Source organism: Bactrocera tryoni, chromosome 2 (genome assembly GCF_016617805.1).
Source record: "Bactrocera tryoni isolate S06 chromosome 2, CSIRO_BtryS06_freeze2, whole genome shotgun sequence".
Classification (NCBI taxonomy): domain Eukaryota; kingdom Metazoa; phylum Arthropoda; class Insecta; order Diptera; family Tephritidae; genus Bactrocera; species Bactrocera tryoni.
This window is the reverse complement of record NC_052500.1, coordinates 36,716,518-36,735,906: the sequence shown is the minus strand read 5'-3', so window position 1 is coordinate 36,735,906 and position 19,389 is coordinate 36,716,518. Positions and strand designations below refer to the sequence as shown.

Sequence of the window (19,389 nt, the reverse complement as noted above, 5' to 3'; positions counted from 1 at the left end):
TGGATGTTATATTCCCACATTGTGAAGCGGCTAAATTCTCGGGTGAAACGGCTGGAATGTGTTGCGCTAACGGGAAAGTAAAATTGCCGGAATTTAAACCGCCTCCTGAACCATTACAATCATTAATTTTTGAGACATCACCAGAATCGAAACATTTTTTAAATCATATACAAGAGTACAATTCGTCTTTTCAAATGACTTCTTTCGACGCTACAAAAATTATAAGAGATCAATTTATGCCGACATTTAAGGTGATTGCATGGAATATTTAATGGTTTTTTCAATGAATAGGGAAACATTTACATTAACATTGCATACATATTACAGATCCAAGGTAAAATTTATCACGGGTTCATTGTTACCGCTCCCCGACACTAACCATCAATTTTTACAAATATACATATTTCATCTTATATATAAAAATGAATCGCAAAATGTGTTGGTAAGCGCATAACTCAAAAACGCCTGGACCAATTTTGCCAATTCTTTTTTTAAAATGTTCGTTGAGGCTCAAGGATGGTTTTTACGGAAATTTCGAATAATTGCCGGAAAACCCCTAAAAAGAACCCTTTTATTTTTCCCATACAAGAATGCTGTTAGTAACGCTAATGCTCGAGAACGGCTGAACCAATCTTGATGAAATTTTCAGAGGTAGTTCGCTGTGGATCGAGGAAAGTTTAGAAATAAAAAACCGTATACCTTCCGTGAGGAAAAATCGGAAAATTGGACAATTCAAAAAAAAAGAACTTTTTTTCATACAAAATTTTTTTTTCAACTTTTTTCCTTTTGTTTTTCTATTATTTTAATTGTTCAAATTTGTCATTTGTTTTTTTATTTCGGCTATTCAAACAAAAGTTTTGGAAATTATTCAGTGAAAGCATTATGGGTGTTTCACACAAAGTGACCAATTACAGATTGAACTTTGTTACGATGCCACGAAGAAGTCGCGCTAATAGTGGTCGGCGTCCCATAATGCGATGGCATTCGTGCGGTCACTCAGCAAGCAATCGTCACGATCGTCGTGCTGTGACGACTTTTCAAACAACAGCTGTCATGTCTGATGGACTTTATCTTAAAGCAACGTATGGTATAAATGGTGCTGTTAGATGTACTCTGTTGAGGTGCAAAAAAAAAGGTTTGTCGCACGCACACATTCTTCTTTGGATGGTGGATTGGTGGCGGTCGTTACACCAGATCAAATTGATGAAATCATTTCTGCGGAAATTCCTGATCCAGAGAAAGACCCAGACCTTGCGGACACTAGAATCCTTTTTCGGTTTGTATGTCAGCATTCAATTTAGAAGAGTGAATATCGAAATTGACGACACATGGATCTTACTATATTCCCCACTATTTTTTAATTCACATTCAAAACTCATATCAATGTTGAGTATTGTAGTTTGGTGAAGCAACATGGCAGTTATTGGTCTTGAACGATACGGTCGATACGTGAACTGCACTAGAGCGCTTTGTAGGATATTTACTACTGGGATTAATAAACGTTTTCAACCCAGAGAATACGGTACAGCCAGAGGAAACACCGCCAGCAACAAAATTAACATTGACGAGTTTTTTCTCAACTTGCGTCTGTGATCCATTTGCGAGAACATTGCTCTATTCGGAAATATCTTGATATTTTACATGGAATGCATCGTCGAGGAAATAGCAGAAAGCAAGGCTAACCAGTAGATGGGCATCCAGGTGTTTTCTCAACTAATGCATTAGGACGAATTTACACAATCCACCTGAAAAACGACGATTGCTTCTTTCTTCGGTTGATGTTGATTACTGTACGCTATTCAACTTCATTTGAGTCATTGTGTAGTGTGAATGGTACGGTGTGTGTAACTTTTTGAGAATGTTTGCAATTACAATTGCTTGAACATGTTAATCACTGGAATCAAACGATGGACGATACGATAGCTACTTCGAATACAAATGAAGATCGCACACTTTTCGCGATAATCATTTCGACATATCAGCCTTCACAGCCGCGTCAATTATGGGATACATGCAATAATGATATTGCCGAAGACATTTTATAGTACATCGCTTTCGCTAAGAATTGGAAATGGGTCAATTCCGTTCCGGTTAATACTTCCGATGGTTTGATATAAATTCCATCTGCCGTTTATCAGTTCACGAAAGATGAACTCAGCGCGAATGTTTGGACATTGGACAAATTATCGTAACTATGATTCCTTAAGTGCACGCACAATGTTAGCTGACAAAAATACTGATGTTGTTGACTTAAACTGAAGGATTCAAAGTCAAATTCTGGGAGACTTCCACTCATACAAATCGATCGATCGTCTTGACAATGAAGAATTATCCAGTGGAGTTTCTAAATTTATTGGAAAGGCTTGGTATGCCACCGGATCATTTCCGTCTCAAAGTAGGATCTGTCGTTATTATATTTCGCAAATTCGTGCCGAAACTGTGTAATAGAACCCGACTGATTGTGGCGCAGCTATCGAATACAAGGAGGAAGAATGTTTGATTCTGTTTCCAGTGAAAATTGAATTTGATGATGACAATCAACAGGGCACAAGGACAGTCGCATAGTGTGTGGCATAAATTTGGAAACGCTATGTTTTACACACGGCCAGATATACGAGGCGCGCTCGCGAGTTGGAAAACCATCTTTTCTGTACACATGAACCGAAACCAAAAAATGTTTTTATCAAGCTGCGTTACAATGAAAAAAAAAAAATTAAATGATAAATTTAACTTTAGTTTCATTTCAAAATAAATAATTTCACGCAGAACAACGGCTGCGGGGCCAGCTAGTAAAACAATAAATTGATACTTGGTTACAAAATATTCAATCTTTTTATTTACATAAATGTATATGGTTGAAACAAACACAGCAAAGATTGTCTCTTTTTAAATAATACAATGAAAATTCAATTAAATGAATATATAGGTTAATGTTCACTATAAAATATTCACTTACATTGATATCTTTTATTAATATTCATGATTTTGTATGCCTACAATACAAAATTGCTTCTTATTGCAAAGAAAAACAACCAACTGAAAATCAGCTGATTGTAAGTTGGTCAACCGTGACGTAGATGCGCAGAACGAACAAAATTTGAACTCGTCATTGCGCAATCTTGTTTCTATCATTCTTGCGAAAAAAATAATGTCATTGAAAAAAGATATTGAAGCAGAAAAGACTGCATTGAAGAGAAAAATTGGTGCAGCGGAACGCCAATAAAAAAACAGTGATTCTAAAAATAAAAACTTTTAGAATTGAGGGAATGTAATCCTGAATTAGCAACTGCTTTAAAACTTCGAAATACTGTTAGTCGGCCTAGAGTAGAAGAAAATCAATCCAGTTTACTTGATGTAATAAAATCAATTGCACTCTTTGGTGGTGCAGCTGATGAACGACGTCGCACGGAAGTTATAAGATATTGTAAAACACTAGATGACTTACAAGCTGAACTCTCTAAGCAAGGTCAAGATTATATTTGAGACTTCTTCCCAAGAGAGTTAATACAGAGGAAGATAAAAGACACGTCGTCACTGTTCCAGTCAAGTTGTGTAAGCCAGACTCTACACTGCACTCAAAGCATAAGGATGGAACATTTTGTACAGCTACTATTCGAAATATCGAATCTGTGGCTTCAATTTTAGGTCCAGACCAAGTATTTTTTTTATCAGTGGATGATAAGGCACGTGAACCTTTAGGCATTACAGCAGCAAATGCTCAAGCGCCAATATTAATTTTGTCGTCGCTGAAAAACATAAGCTTATTCCATCGGTGTATGCGGGAATTCTAAGTAAAAAAGATGGTGAAGGATCACCTAAAGCTGTAACATACTCGGGGCCTACATACTTATGTATGTATGTAGCTATTCGTAGTGGAAAACATTCATCTTCCAATGCAGAGACTCATTCCACTGACGTTCACAAGCTTACTGAATTACCGATCTTTGAAAACATGATCCGAACTAGAGAAGGTTTTTTAAAATGTTATATTTGTTATAGTTTCAGCCTTACAACATTTTACAACATAGATACAATTTATATAGCTACAAATGCCCCAGAAAGGAGTGCATTTAACAGAGTTGAACGATGCATGGTACCTCTCAGTCGCGAACTTACTGGTGTACTATTAAGGCATGATGATTTTGGGTCACATCTTGATTCAAGTAACCGAACTACTGACTTAGCTCTAGAAAAACGAAACTTCGAAAGTGCGGGCAATGTGTTGGCTGACATTTGGAGCAAGTTAGTCATTGATAATTTTCAAGTTCAAAATGTGACAACTTGTGACAAGGACGGGGGAGGGGTTAAAAAGTCCCTAAATTCGTATGACGTAATTTATGGATGGTCCCTTATCTAAAATAATGAATTTATGGTATACTATATAGATTAGAATCAATATATGAATTATATACATATGTACTTATATAGGCGCTCGGAGATCTGGTGAGCTAATTTTTTTAATGTCATCATCCTCCTCAAGAAAAAAGCTCACTTAATAATCTCAAAATTTATCGAAAATTAACCAATATTTACGTCTTTAAAAAAAAAAAAGTCTTATTATTCATACTTATTTGGGAGCTGGAAAAAAATGGGTGGAATGGCCTTTCTGAGGTAAGGTTTTGACAACAAATTATAACTTATTTCAGACTACTTGATCGATTACCTGTGTTATCAATTCACTTTGTCACATTTGGCAAGGTATTTTTCTTTTATTAAAAATAGCACTAGTTAAATGGTTTTTTGACAATTATAATACATATATTAAATCTTTATTTCTTCTGATTTTTTACGAATGCGTTCGAATATAAAGAACAGCTAAATTCGTTGCCACCAATACCAAGATCAAGCAATCTACCTGCGTTTAGAAACATTTCGTTAATTTCGTGCGGATTTCATGTCATAGTATTGATGAACGTAAATACCGCAAGCTCATGCATTCATTAAACAGTTTCAAGACTTCAAACTTGAATATTGATTTGCTGTACAAAAATATGAATACATCTGCACATACATACATATTATTTTCTACTTTTGTTTTGTTTTCATATTATATCGGTTTTTGCTTACTACGTCCTGGCGCCTAAAGTATAGCGGCAAGCGTGTCTTCACATCTGGTAGAGACAACACTTAAACAGCTTTCAATATTTTATGAAAGCCAGCTGAAGCACTTACGTAAATAGTTGGTCTGTGTGTGTGCGGACATAAGCTACCCATAAGGCAAAGAGGCGAAAATCAAATGACAGTATCGTTTCGGGTGGGGCTTCCCCGTCATATATGTTTAGCTTATTCAGACCGACAGAAAAACAATGCAAATATTATTGTTAGTTTTTGCAGTCGTTCGTTTCTTAAATCTTTTGTGATACATTACTATACCTTGAAAAGTTGTTTATTATTGATACAAAAATGCGTTTGGCGAAAGTCTAAAAGCTGATTACAAAACTGGTTCGAAGTGATGATAATGCTTAGCATTGCATATTAAATATCTCAAATTTCAAATCTCAATGACTGTAATCACTGAATATAATTCCTTTGTAATAGCCACATCTCGTATAAAACAGGTAAAATGAATTTGTAAAATATAAAAAAACATATAATACATATTTATTTATGATAAATTAGAATATAAAAATTACACACAGTTATTATTTCGAAGTGAGGTCCTTGAAAATACCAGCTTATTCATGCGCGGCTTACCGTCGGGTGAAGCACCTCGCAACATTCACACGCACAAGCATATCGATATTGATATATGTACATACATATGTATACTATATTCTACTCATACAGTAGTGCTAATAGATGATTCTAAGTATAGTAATCAGGCTCGGATGTAAACAAATTCGTCACCATATATTTATGAACGACCAAAAACCGGTTGAATGAACGAAAACATCTCTTCACAAATTAAGTATACCCGTCAGATTAGTTATTTCACATTACTTCGATTTGTTGATACAAAAAAGAATTAACGTAGTATAGATAATAAACGCGAGTATGAACAATATATACTTATACCATCTGTACAGTGTTATCATAAAGATTTTGTGACAGTTATACTGAATCTATATACTTATATAGTTCATTATTACATTATTTCGTTTTACTTTTTAATAACTTATAAACTTTATTTTCAGAGTTTTTTTGGTTTTGCTTTTGCTTTTGCTTATACTTTCATATACTTAGTTGGATATGAAACGACAATTTAATTTTGCTTATGATTTTGTGACTAACTACAATTGACAAACCTATGGTTTTCGTTAGGAAGAAAGACACTTCTTTCTCTTAAGCTTTCTTGCTACATATATTAAGTTTTCAGAAAGAAAATTGTACTTGTATTATGAATATATTATGATTTGAAATATAAGCTATTCATTTTAACTCAACCAAAGTATTTAGCGATGTCGATGAGGAATTTTAACTATAATAGGTATATACGGAATATATGAAAGCATGACGCAGAAGCTGTTTCTGAAATTTATTCTCTCTATTAATTATCACTATTTACTCGCAGTTAGAAAGTAATTAGCAATTATACTTAAGTTTTAAGCAGTATTACATTATACATTTAGATACATGGCATAGACAGTTGTTGCATAATTTGTGTATATTTCAAATATTCGGTACCTAGGGGCTTGAAAAGCTTTTATTGCACTTAAACAATTTTTATTTATAACGGACGGATTTTAACTTATCTCGTCATCCTGATCATTTACATATAAGTACATATGTATATAGTTTTAGATGATACGTAAAACCGTTACGAGTATAAAAATAAAACGCTATTTCGTTATGTGCCCGCGTAACGTCCGAGCTGCTGCACGGAAAGATGTGAAAAATAGGTAGGTATTTACTCCTACAGAAAGTCTTAATGGAAGCCGTTTTTTGCAAAGTCAAACATTTTGGAACATACATATATATATTTGTATTTATAACTCAAGAAAAGCTGAACCGATTTCGATGAAAATTGGTGAGGATATAATTTGGAACCTTGGGGGCACAGGCCACTTGTTTTTTTTTATCGTTTTATGTTAAAATTCAACATAATTAAAATATATAAAATTATATTTCGAATTCATGGAAAAATCTTATGATCCTTTTTACTTCAAAAAAAAAAATTATAATAACATCACACAGCTACTGGTAGGGTACAGTAATTTTTGTTTACATTTGCAGAGGGGTTATACTGATAGTGGTTAAAGAATAAGAAAATGGTGAATCATAATTTGAGATGAGTACATAATAGCTCACAAATATTAATGAATGATTGCACAGTACAGTGCACTATTTAAATGGTCGTCGATTTTGCAATTACAAAATATTACCATATGATTAGACATAAGGTGTAAGACATAAGGTGTAAGAGACAAGTGATAAGATATTTATGAAAATGTTGTTACATCATACGTATTTATGTAAGTGCTATTCCTTAAGTTTCTTCTTCTCGACACACACCACCTCTTCGTCGATTTCAAAGCTGCTTTCGACAGCACGAAAAGGAGCTGCCATTATGCCGCGATGTCTGAACTGACGTTGAGTAACACCAAAAGCTCCGTCAGGATCGGGAGGACCTCTCCGAGCCGTTCGATACCAAACGAGGTTTCAGACAAGGCGACTCCCTATCGTGCGACTTCTTCAACCTTAAGTTTCTTACGAAATCAAAAAAAATGTAAATTTGTAAATTGCAAATTTAGCCATCCCATTACATTGTTATCATGATTAATGATGTCCTTGATAACAAGGAGCGAACGCAGCAGCGGTTTTAGGCTAGTATGTTATAAATTAGTATTGCAAATATGTAAAGTGCAAAGAAGTAAAGGCAGATGCCAGAAACCATCGACTTTCGAAACCTACTTATGGCATACCTTTTTGTGCAAGCAATATTAAAACTAATCAAAAATAAATATTGACAACCCATTATTAATATTAACTCTTTATATTGAAAATATAAACAGAAGTTTTGCAATATGTAAAATTGAGTTCTTGATAACAGTTGTTAAGTGGAATATACATATGTACGTATAATAAATGAATTATTGCTTGCTTTAACCGATTTCGATCAGTTTTATTTCTAAATTTTAAGCCCGTTATAAAAATATTATTCAAGCGTTAAAAATTCTGTAAAATATATGCTCATAACTTAACTAAGTACATACTAATTTCCTTTTGCTCTTATATATTTTATTCTTTTTTTGTTAAGGGGCCCAGTGTGACATGTTCCAAAAAAAAAACCAAAAACAAAATTTATTTGCTTTATCGTCAGTTTATATTTCCAAAAATATCCTATGGAATCGGCAAGGTCGTATCTTGAATATTTTTTGGATGGCAGCATTCTAAAGAGCGACCGCTCGCAGGTATAATCATATATGTATGTATGAGTGAAACTTTAAAATTTCAAAATTGCTGACATCATAACTTAACGAGAAATTAACCGATCGACTTCAAATTAAAACTGAATGCATTTACTATACAACGACCTACGATCTTTTTGATTGGTTGAAAATTGTCAATTTGGCATTAACAAAAGTACCATTTTTTATCTAAAAAAAAAAACATTTTTTTTTTCAAAATTACACCATTTTGTTAATTTTTGATATTTTTTAAAGATCGTAGGTCATTTTATAGGAAATATCTTTAAGTTTAATAAACTTTTTGAATTTTTTTGTTTCAGCTACTCATTCGGCCGATATAATTTCAGCAGTTGGAGCACTTTTTTTTGGCACGTTCGAAGACAGACCATAACTCCGTTATTTTTCAACGTTTTTGTAAAAAAAAGTCGAAGTCGGAAGTTATTATATTAGAGATTTGAAGTTTATAATATTTTCATTTACTCTAACGCACTCTATGGTTAAGAAAATCAACTTAATTTCGTTAAAATATCACGTATTTTGAGCAACACAAGTTGAAGTCAGCTGGAAAGTCAAAATGGATGGAAATTCCTACATAAGTATGTAGGTCGATAGCAATAATTTCCATTAAGTACACTGGAGAACACGTTTCCAATAAATTTTATGAAATTATATAAATATACATATTTTAAAATTTATATATATAATATATAGTACATAGGAGTTGGCTAATCCGGCCAATTTCATACATTTTTAGATCTAAGACGTACTATATTATTTCGTTCACAAGACGTACTATATTGTTCGTTCATTTAATTTTGCTAAAACATCTTACCGCTAAAGTCGGAAGTTAGCAATCTTTATTAGGTACATACATACATACATATATCGTATTACATCGACCTTAGGACTCAAATTTCAATAATACATCTCGAAAATTTAGCGGTGTATTCGATAAAAATTATCTAAAGTCCCTGAGATCTACATATTTTATATCTGAGGACTTAAAAAGTTATGGCCCGATTTGCAAACCACAGATGACCCTCTATACTTCGATGTGTAGTACTATGCTACAGTTGTGTGTCTTATTTTTTTAGTAGTTTCCGTTATGATGCTTTTTTTCTAATCATATTGCTGACAGCTTTAAGATTTATTTCAATTTATTTAGATCCACTGTATGCGTGTACATACTATACATACATATGTATGTATGTATATTGAAATACTGCTTTGACAAAGATAAATAACCTTTTTGAAGTTCAAATGTATGTACATATAAACTGGTATACATGTATACGCACATGTGCAATTATATACTTACATATTCAGCAGATGTGAAAAAGTATACATAAATACGTCATAACCCCAGAAGCAGGTAGTGGGAGTGCGGTTCTTCAAGGCGCAAATATACACTCAAAACAATCATACCTGTTATTTCTTCGCTTATTGTATTTTTCTTCATACTTGTACATATTTACATACCTTAATGAGCGTCTGAAGTGTGGGAGAATCCCAAATTCTAAACATAATACATATCTTGTTTCATGGAAAAACGAGATTAGTTTAATTTTGTAGGAAAATAAAAACATGCATATATATGTACACTGTTCAAAGAAAGTACTTCCTTATGTAAGTACTTATGTCTCTTACCTTATGTACCTTACAGATCATTTCACTTATTCACATTTGTACGCATAGTTGTGCCGATAATTCTTAACGGTTAATCACCTACTTCAGTATGAGCTATGACATATTCTTGTATATTAGTACATACGTACATACATTCATATATATTTGTGTATTGGCATGTACGCATTTCCACTGGTTCGGTTTTTCCCAGCGCAACATCTCAACCAAAAAGATGAAAATCTTTAAATATTTAACAACGTGGTAATTGTAATTACATACATACATATATATTAAATACAAGTATGCCAAACTCGGTAAACTCGATTGATTAACGATGTAATCTACTGTGACAGTCATTCTGTTACTAAAGATAGTTTTTGCGAAAAATGCGAGTTTGGAGAAAAAAATACATGTCGATGGGAAAAATATCATTCATGGCGAGACCATTTCACATTCGGTTCCTAACGAATTCGATTGTCCCTTAGTTGGTTTTCTTTGTGTTAATTTTTTTCAGATAAATATTTATTTGGGAATCACCAGTTGCTTTGAATTTAGAAAACACTGCTGCTAACGATTATTTTCGAACACTCTTCTTGGCCATTGTTTGCAGATCAACTATGTACAAAAGTATGTATGTAGTATGTTATTCATGACTTTCAATGCTTATTGATTGAGTGGCACTTTTGAGAGTTTGTTATTGTTTTCTTAACCATTTGCCGTTCGGCTTGTATGACCATATACTTACACTATATTTTTGCCATATTGGTTGAAGGTATAAAATCGATGATTATTTCCATGCTGTTTATGTAATGACATATCTATATACATATCTGTATGTACATATGTATATGTTCTCAAATCATGGCCTACAACATAGTGGCTGGTGTGTAAGAGAGTGAGCGCGTGCGTTTCTAGTTCATGTGTGCGTTGATGTATTAATGCGGTCGTTGTGCTGCCAAAGGTTGAGTATAAATATTTTTCGCATAGTATCAACACAACATTAGTGTTAATTGTGAAGTCATAAACGCACGCACCACAGCAGCTCTCAAGAGGAATCCGACATTATTTTTGTTCAGCACCATTTGTCGAAAATAGTGTAATATAATGAAAGTTCTATTTGTTTTGGCGCTGTTGATTGCAGCTGCTGCGTCTCTGCCACAATTTGGTGGCTTCGGTGGCCCTGGATTTGGTGGTGGATTCGGCCGTCCTGGTTATGGTGGCGGATTTGGTCGTCCCGGATTTGGTGGTCCTGGTTTCGGCGGAGGTCCCGGCTTTGGGGGCGGTCCAGGCTTTGGTGCCGGTCCAGGCTTTGGAGGCGGTCCAGGCTTTGGTGGTGGTCCAGGCTTTGGCGGTGGTCCCGGATATGGTGGTGGTTTCGGAGGTCCCGGTGGTTTCCGACGAGGTGGTGGTGGTGGTTCTGCTTCATCATCAGCATCCGCAAGTTCTAGTTCGTCTGGTGGTGGCGGTAGAGGCGGTGCTTCGTCTTCAGCTTCAGCATCTTCGTCTTCATCGTCCTTCGGCTAAGCTTATTTAGCACTTACTTAGTATAGTTCAATTTTAATAGATTATTTAAATAAGAATTAATTGAGGGCGGGATGAACCATTTTTAATATAGTATGAACTTCTTTATTAAAAATTATCTGAAATATGTAGTAAATTCATCTGTGCGTTTGTTTTATTTTATTTGCCGTAATAACGTGTTGCAGGGGTTATTAAAAGGCTGTAAAAATTTATTTCATGCACATATTCTCGCTACTGTGTGGCTGTCCCGCCTACGAAATTCCGTTATTTTTTTAAATATAAATATAAACGTTTTGGTTGGTTACATTTTTTTTAGTTTCAAAAATAATAGCGTGAACCTTGGCTTAGCTTTGTTTTTCCGAACCCGTATGGTTAGTTTTTATCAATGTATAATTTAATTGTTGAATTCGACTTTCATAGATTCCTACATTGTGAACTTGGGCAATGCTTTTGCGTGCAAGAATGGAGTTTTTCCATTAAAAATCAAAAAAGGAATCTGCTGGGAATCTGTTAGAAATTTACTATATAGGAGTGAAGAGAATGATGAAATTAAATTTAAGAATAATTGTTAAAAAAAGGCATTGCTTGATCTTCTTAAATATTTGATGTTAATGGTTCATAAGCATTCTGAACTATCTTAGCAGTCTCAAAAAGACGCAACCATGGCTGTTACACATTATTAAAAACTATTAAACTATTAATGTTTGAACAAATTAATTAAACTATCGAAAAGTAGTTAACAAATTTGGCAACATCAATAAATTTTGATTGACTGCCACATTTCCATACGAATATTAGATATTCCCCATTATTTCCGTCTCCCTAGTAATGCCTATGTTTACAAAAATTTTAAGTTTTATAAGTAGGTATGTATATCTACATATGTACATATTATAATGGGTTGTCAAAAAATTCTTGCGGTATTTTTATTGATTTTTGTTTTTTTTTTATTGAAATTGAAATGAATTTTTGATGACTCATGCCCAGCTCCTGATCGATGCTACGGCTGCTACTATGCCGGTCTCTTTCGACCAATTCAGCGATTTTATCGCAATTTTCGACGACAGGCCTTCCGGAGCGTGGCGCATCTTCGACCACCTCTACAACAGAACGAAAACGTTGAAACCATCGTTGTGCGGTGGAAATGAAAACTGTATCGGGTCCATAAACTGCACAAATTTTATTGGCGGCTTGAGATGCATTTTTGCCTTTAGCGCCAACTAGTGACAATACCGCAAGACTTTTTTGACAACCTATATGTATGTTTGTATGTCTGTATATGTAAATAGGTCTGAGCAGAATTGTGAAATATGTATGTACATTAAACTTTTAGGAGATGGGGTAACGCCCCCTTTTTGGAAATTTCCAAAACATAGATTCGCCTCCCAATTCCGACTCGCTGTACACAATTTTGAACCTTAATTTGCTACACAGTTATGACATTTTTTTAATTTGCTATTAATGGCAGTTTGTGGGCGTGGCAGCGTTCGATTCCGTTCATCACAATACCAACCTTCTCACGGTCAAAGAAACATGCATTTCAAGTTTCATCAAGATATTTAAATTTTTACTCAAGTTATACGAGTAGCTTGCACCGACAGACAGTCAACCGGAATTCAACTCGTCATTCTGATCGTATAAATATGTACTTATATATAACCGTATATCACCTTGATTAGTTTTGGGTGATACATACAACTGTTAGGTGAACAAAACTATTATACTCTGTAGCAACATGTTGCAAGAGTATAAAAAAACTAATTCCGCGTGGAAGTTCATTAAAAACTGTTGGCTTTTAATATGTTATGGACCGGCCTGACGGGAATATTCGAATTCTATTCACCAGCAGTGACTAGTTAATAATATAAGTTTCAAAGAAAACAAAAACTCATTATACATTCATATATATAATATATATTTATATAGGACATATAAAAGATATTATGTTAATTTTATCTAAGTTGTTTTAATTTTTAAACATTTAACGAGCCCATTAATTATAATTGTTGTAATTGTTCTCCATGAAATCTATGAATAAAGAAAATAGCTGAGTTTATTTACTAATTATAACGAAATGCTAATTTATCTTACTTCCAAACTTTGCATATTTTTATACTTACATACATACAAATGTAAATTAAAATTTTTGGATTTGTTTGAAGAGCTAATTGTGGGGATTTTTTATCTGCTCCCTCAACTTAGCTCCAAGTATTTAATATACTAGAGCTGCAGTATTTTATCGCAATTTGTTGCTATTATTGGCGTCAGATTTTTTCACACATATTCGAAACATTTGTTTGCTTGTGCCATCATCGTGAAACCTCTTACCTCCCCTAGCAACCCTTGTACCTGTTGGTGTTGGCTGTATACGGTTTGCTCTCCTAATACAAGCAGTAATATTTGTTTTGGCCTAACTCGCTTGCTATAAAATTGCCATCGGATGACGGTGAGAAGTTAGTTTTGCTTTGTAGTTAGTCATATCTACTTCCATCTCGCAACCAAATTAATCTAATCATGAAATTGATCACTATACTTTTGGCTACAGTAGCTGTCGCTTGTGCCATGCCCAACAGAGGAGGTGGCGAATCTAATGCCAACGCTGGCGCACAGGCTAGCGCTGGAGGCGGTGGAGGTGGTGGGTTAGGTGGAGGTCATCACGGGCGCGGCGGTGGTCACCAAGGCGGCGCAGGTTTTGGAGGTGGTCCCGGTGGTCCCGGTGGTCCAGGTGGTCACGGTGGTCAAGGTGGTTTTGGCGGCCAGGGTGGTTTTAGAGGTGGCCAAGGTGGTTTTGGAGGTAGCCAAGGTGGTTTTGGCGGCCAGGGTGGTTTTGGCGGTCAGGGTGGTTATGGTGGGCAAGGTGGTTTTGGAGGCGGCTTCGGTGGATCCAGTTCATCTGCTTCAGCCTCTTCGAGCTCGAGTTCGTCCAGTTATGGAGGTGTATCCAACGCTAAAGCAGAATCCTCTGCAACATCTTCAGGATTTGCTAGTGCAAACGGTGGTGGTCATGCAAACTCTCACAATTAAGTAAATTAATCCGATAATTGTCTTAACATAATCAAAACGCACTCACCCATACTGCCCGACTTTTTCAAAGCTTATGTGATTTATGAACAACTATGTGAAAAAAATAAAAACAAAAATATGTATATACATAAATATTTGTGTTCAACATTTGAGAAAAAAGTTATTATGAGTTTTTTGTCGCTAAATTAGCAGACGGTGGAAGTGGCACACAGTCAAGTGCCTTCATATAAACTACGGAAGAAAATTATATATTTCCATTATTTAAATTCATACTCAGGATATCACGAACGTGGAAATATCTTTTGTAAAAACTGCTTACTGGTTTCGTCTGCCGTTTTCAAATAATATGTTTTGATATTAAAGCTTTTAAAACATCCGGCTGACTTTATTCTTTATAAATATTTATATTTATGAAATTTCTTGAAAATAGGTTCTCAAGTATATCTCAGCAACTCTCTATCCTCAACGATTTTAGTATGATAATCGAGTTAGATATGTGGTTATACATAATATATATTCATATATAACTGATCGGGATGACTAGGAGAGTTAAATTCCGAGTAACTGCCTGTCTGTCTGTCCGTCCGTTTGTGCAAAGGATAACTTGAGCAAGAATTGAGATATCTGAATGTAACTTGGTACACGACTTCTTAGTGAGCGTAATCGGACCTCTGCCACGCCACCAAGCACCAAATTAAGATATGTAGAACTTTGTAGGAGCCGATATCAAAATTTGACGATGGGCGTTGCATCGCATATATTTGGGTCAACTAAAACCGGCTCATAATATGATCTTGACGTTTTTGTATTTATTTGTGAACTCAATCGAACTGCAATAACGTCTACTTCCCATACAGCACAATTATAAATTCCATATGAGCCTTTTCATTTCCATTACATAAATCAAGTACCAATCAATATATTCCGAATAAATTTGCACAAATAGTTCTTTTGGGGTAAACCAGCTCGAGACTAAAAATTGTCAAAATCGGACCGTAACAGTTCAAGCCAAGGAGGACTGCTGACCTTTTGCAAAAAATATCGGTCTATCTGTGAGATTTGTTATTCAAATTCGGCAAAATATATCCACACGGGAAAACAATTTACAGCCACAATATAGCTGATATACAGACTTTCAAACTTCCAGTTGACTTCATACTACATACTTATAGCATATCGGTCAATGTTGGAGTTAGTTTAATAAATATCTTTGTTGTTAAAATGGTGGTAAAACTGATTTTATATGTAGTATAAATAGTTTTAAAGTTCATGTACTAGCAAATCTAATCTTAATCAAAACCTCCATATGCAACTACAATATGTATGTTGTACTTATGGTAAAATTCTTGAAGGAGACGTTCGTTGCCGAGCAGTGTAATTATTCGTAAGAGACACAATATCGTAATAATTATATTCCCGCGTACACTTTTAATTACAATGTCATCTTGTAATCCTCCTTCAATCTGTTGGCGGAATTTATTTTGTTTAGCGCTTAGGAAAAATGGTTAGTGTGAGTTATGTGAAATTGACGTCCTGGATGCATTTTTTAACACATGATTATCCCTTCTTTCAAATATACAGAATTTTTTTCTGAAATTAAACCGCATACTATTTATTTTCTTTCTAAATGGCCTTATTAGTATAAATAAAGAGTATTAATGCGATTATTCCAAAACAAAGGTTAACTTTTCACTGATACTATTTTTTCTGTAAAATTTGAATGAAAATTATTAATCTATCTAGTTTCTGTTAAAGAAGTGCATGAGCGCAATTGATAAAAAAATGTGTACCGTATCTTCTAGAATCTGACACATCCCAAAACGTCTTTGCCTATTCTCTTCCTAATGGGGTTTCTAATGTTTTTTAGGCCATAGGGAGGGTTCAAAATGTCTTCGCACGATATAGAGATCGTCCACTTACGTGAGAGTTGCACCCACTAAAATACTTCCCCTTCTACTCTGGATTGTTTCCTTTACCCCAGAACCGCTTTCGCATTACTTCATGGTTTCCAAGACGGACCTTTTTCTACTTCCCTGTGTCTAGGTATGCCTACGATTTCAAAGCCGACATAGATCTGTTTGGCCTACCTTTTACTGACTCCAATTCACCGAACCCTCCGCGTCCATATCCCACTTTTTATTGCGTAGTACATATTCCGCATACTAGGAGGCAATTTGATAACAGCTTTTGTCGTTAGTTATCATTTTTATACTCTTGCAATCAGTTGCAACTGAGTATATTAATTTTGTTCACCTAAGGGTTGTACGCATAACATAAAACTAAACGAGATAGATATATGTAGGGTTATATACAAGGTCCGTTCCAAAGTAAACAGGACTTAAAAAAAAAGAACAAATGGTTTTTTCAGCAAAATCAATTTATCATATTCAAAATAGTCTCCTTCTGCTTCAATACAGCTTTTTGCATGGTCCAAAAGCATGTTGAACAAGTGTTTTAGCTCGTTGGCCGGTATGGCTGCCAGTATGCCGGTGCAAGCCTTTTGAATGGCCTCTCCGTCTCCATAACGCTTTCCTTTCATGAGCAAATGCATTTCTCCGAAAAGGAAAAAGTCGCACGGTGCCATATCAGGTGAATACGGGGAGTGGTTATTGGTTAAAATTTTTGGTCAAATAATCGGTTTAATGATGTCCTTCGAATGTTGGATTAGGTATATTTTAAATTCGACTAGATTCGTTCAGTTTCCAGTACAAAAATCAAGAAGCAATCGAAAATGACGGTCAATGTGTGAAATATGTAACTGAAATGAATGGATAATCCTAAATCTGAAACTAAAGGTTTAAATTAGTGGTGCTGTAAGTATGTGTTGCAAAAGATGTAAGTATAATTATCTTTCGTTAAACATTGTACTAGATTATGTTAAGTAATAGATTAGTATTATAAATGCATTGTTAGAGTAAGTATCTATGTATGTATATAAAAGAAAGTGTCCGAAGCGATGTAATCTCATAACTCGAGAGTGGCCGAACCGATTTTGATGATTTGTACTTTGATGGAAAAGTATTTTCTCAGTACAGGTTTAAAAAAAGAGAAGAAAATCGAAAAAGGTAAAAAACTCATAATTTCAAAAAGTAGAATTTCCCACGATTTGGATTTTTCCCGTAGAAACGAGTCAGCTGATTGCTCTCTCTCAACGCAGGGTTACTAGTCTCGATATACTGTATTAATTATAAAAATTGTCTTCAATATGTTTAAAATTTTCTTAAACTAACTCAAAATCAGAGTCGAATGCTATTATTTATAAATATATAAACTATTTTTAATAATTTGATTTCAGTTTTGATATTCTATGTTATGAAAAATTGTAATTGAAAACTTAGATGTGTACAAAACTAAATATGCGCATTGAGCAATGACAGCATTGTTCAAATGGAAAGAAAAAATTATGGCTGATTTCTACGAGCTCAACTTTTGGCCTTTGTTCACTAAGAGCGGTAACTATTATTATTTTCATAGTTTTAAATTTACCGTTTTGATTTCCCGAATGTCCAGTATCTCAAATAAATATTTTCCACGATAAAATTTGTTAAGTTCTTTATGAATCTGATAATGTAAGTAGTATTTGTTGAAGTTCCTTTCAACAAGTATCGTGAATATTCTTTTTCAATGAAAACGAAAAATGTTTTAAATATATTTGTTATGTAATAGTAACTCTATTGTTTACTTATAAGAAAGTTTTTCTTGCATTTCTTGTATTAAACATACTACTTTAAAAATATTCGAATAAATCGATTCTGTTATATTTGCATCTACGATAGCGCCTTTTGGACCAGCTTAACAGAAATTTGTTGGTCTATTAAGAATTATTTTAATCACTCAGCTTTGAAAATGCTTTGTTAATCACGCTCACAATTCACATAAGATCATTTATTATAATTGCAATACTTTCAACAGAGAACGTATAGAAAATGTTCAATTGCGGATCAGCGTGGGAATTGTCAAAATCAACGAAATAAGATGAGTGGGCAGAGGACGTGTATACAGAGAACGTGAATTAGTGAAATCCGCTAATAATATTTTTGTGGTGAAAACTTCTAATAGAAAAGAGTACCCCTTCGAAAATGAAAATTGGCAAAGCAATTTTTTGCAAATGTTGAAAACTATAAAGGGTGCTTTTAAATGAGTTCTTTCGCTGCATCAATTATCAATGAAAGCGGATATAATTCGTCGTTCAAGGTAGTTCCTGCTCTTTTCTTCCGTTTCCTTTGAATTATCTCATTTTATTAATTTTGAATTCGTCTCTTGGTAACCCGATTCAAGGGCAGGTGCATCATCAAGATGGGTCATTATTGCCGCTTCCTGATGGCGAGTACAATTTCTTGCAAATCAATTTCATTGGGATCGAGAGCGATCAAATAAACTGTCGTAGTGCATTGTACAAAAGAATCATCAGAGAATTGCAACGAAATCTTCATGACCATAATGAATTGATTGGATTATTTAAGAACGAGTTAGACAGAATGCTAACTGATGATCATCAAATCGTGATTAAAGCGTTTGATTGTGAAGCAAATCATGAACAATATCATTTACGCAACAATTCTCAAAGGCAAGTTTAAAGGAGAACAAGTTTTCATTGCGCGTATTCCTTTGATACCGGCAGACATGCCTTTCGAATTCAAACGCATTCAATTCCCGGTTCGTCTTGGCTTTGCCATGACAATTAACAAGGCTCAAGGCCAATCATTGGATGTTTGAGGTCTAAATTTAGAAAATGAATGTTTTTCACATGGGTAATTGAATGTAGCCTATTGACGTGTTGGTAAGATATCTGCTTTATTTGTGTTGGCATCGGAACAAAAAACGAAAAATATTGTGTATCACAAAGTACTCTAATAAATATGTTGTTTTG

General features: G+C 34.4%; 2 protein-coding genes across 2 annotated transcripts; both read left to right on the top strand.

Annotated features, from left to right (window-relative positions):
* The first annotated feature begins 11,054 nt into the window (after nt 1–11,054).
* LOC120767785 (holotricin-3-like) lies at nt 11,055–11,498 on the top strand. The gene has a single exon (XM_040094037.1). It carries the CDS (start codon nt 11,079–11,081, stop codon nt 11,496–11,498), a length of 420 nt encoding a protein of 139 aa, XP_039949971.1. The 5' UTR covers nt 11,055–11,078.
* A 2,450-nt stretch (nt 11,499–13,948) lies between these two features.
* LOC120768450 (glycine-rich cell wall structural protein 1.0-like) lies at nt 13,949–14,651 on the top strand. Its single transcript, XM_040095147.1, has one exon. The coding sequence runs from the start codon at nt 14,010–14,012 to the stop codon at nt 14,517–14,519; it is 510 nt and encodes a 169-aa protein (XP_039951081.1). The 5' UTR covers nt 13,949–14,009; the 3' UTR covers nt 14,520–14,651.
* The last annotated feature ends 4,738 nt before the right edge of the window (nt 14,652–19,389 follow it).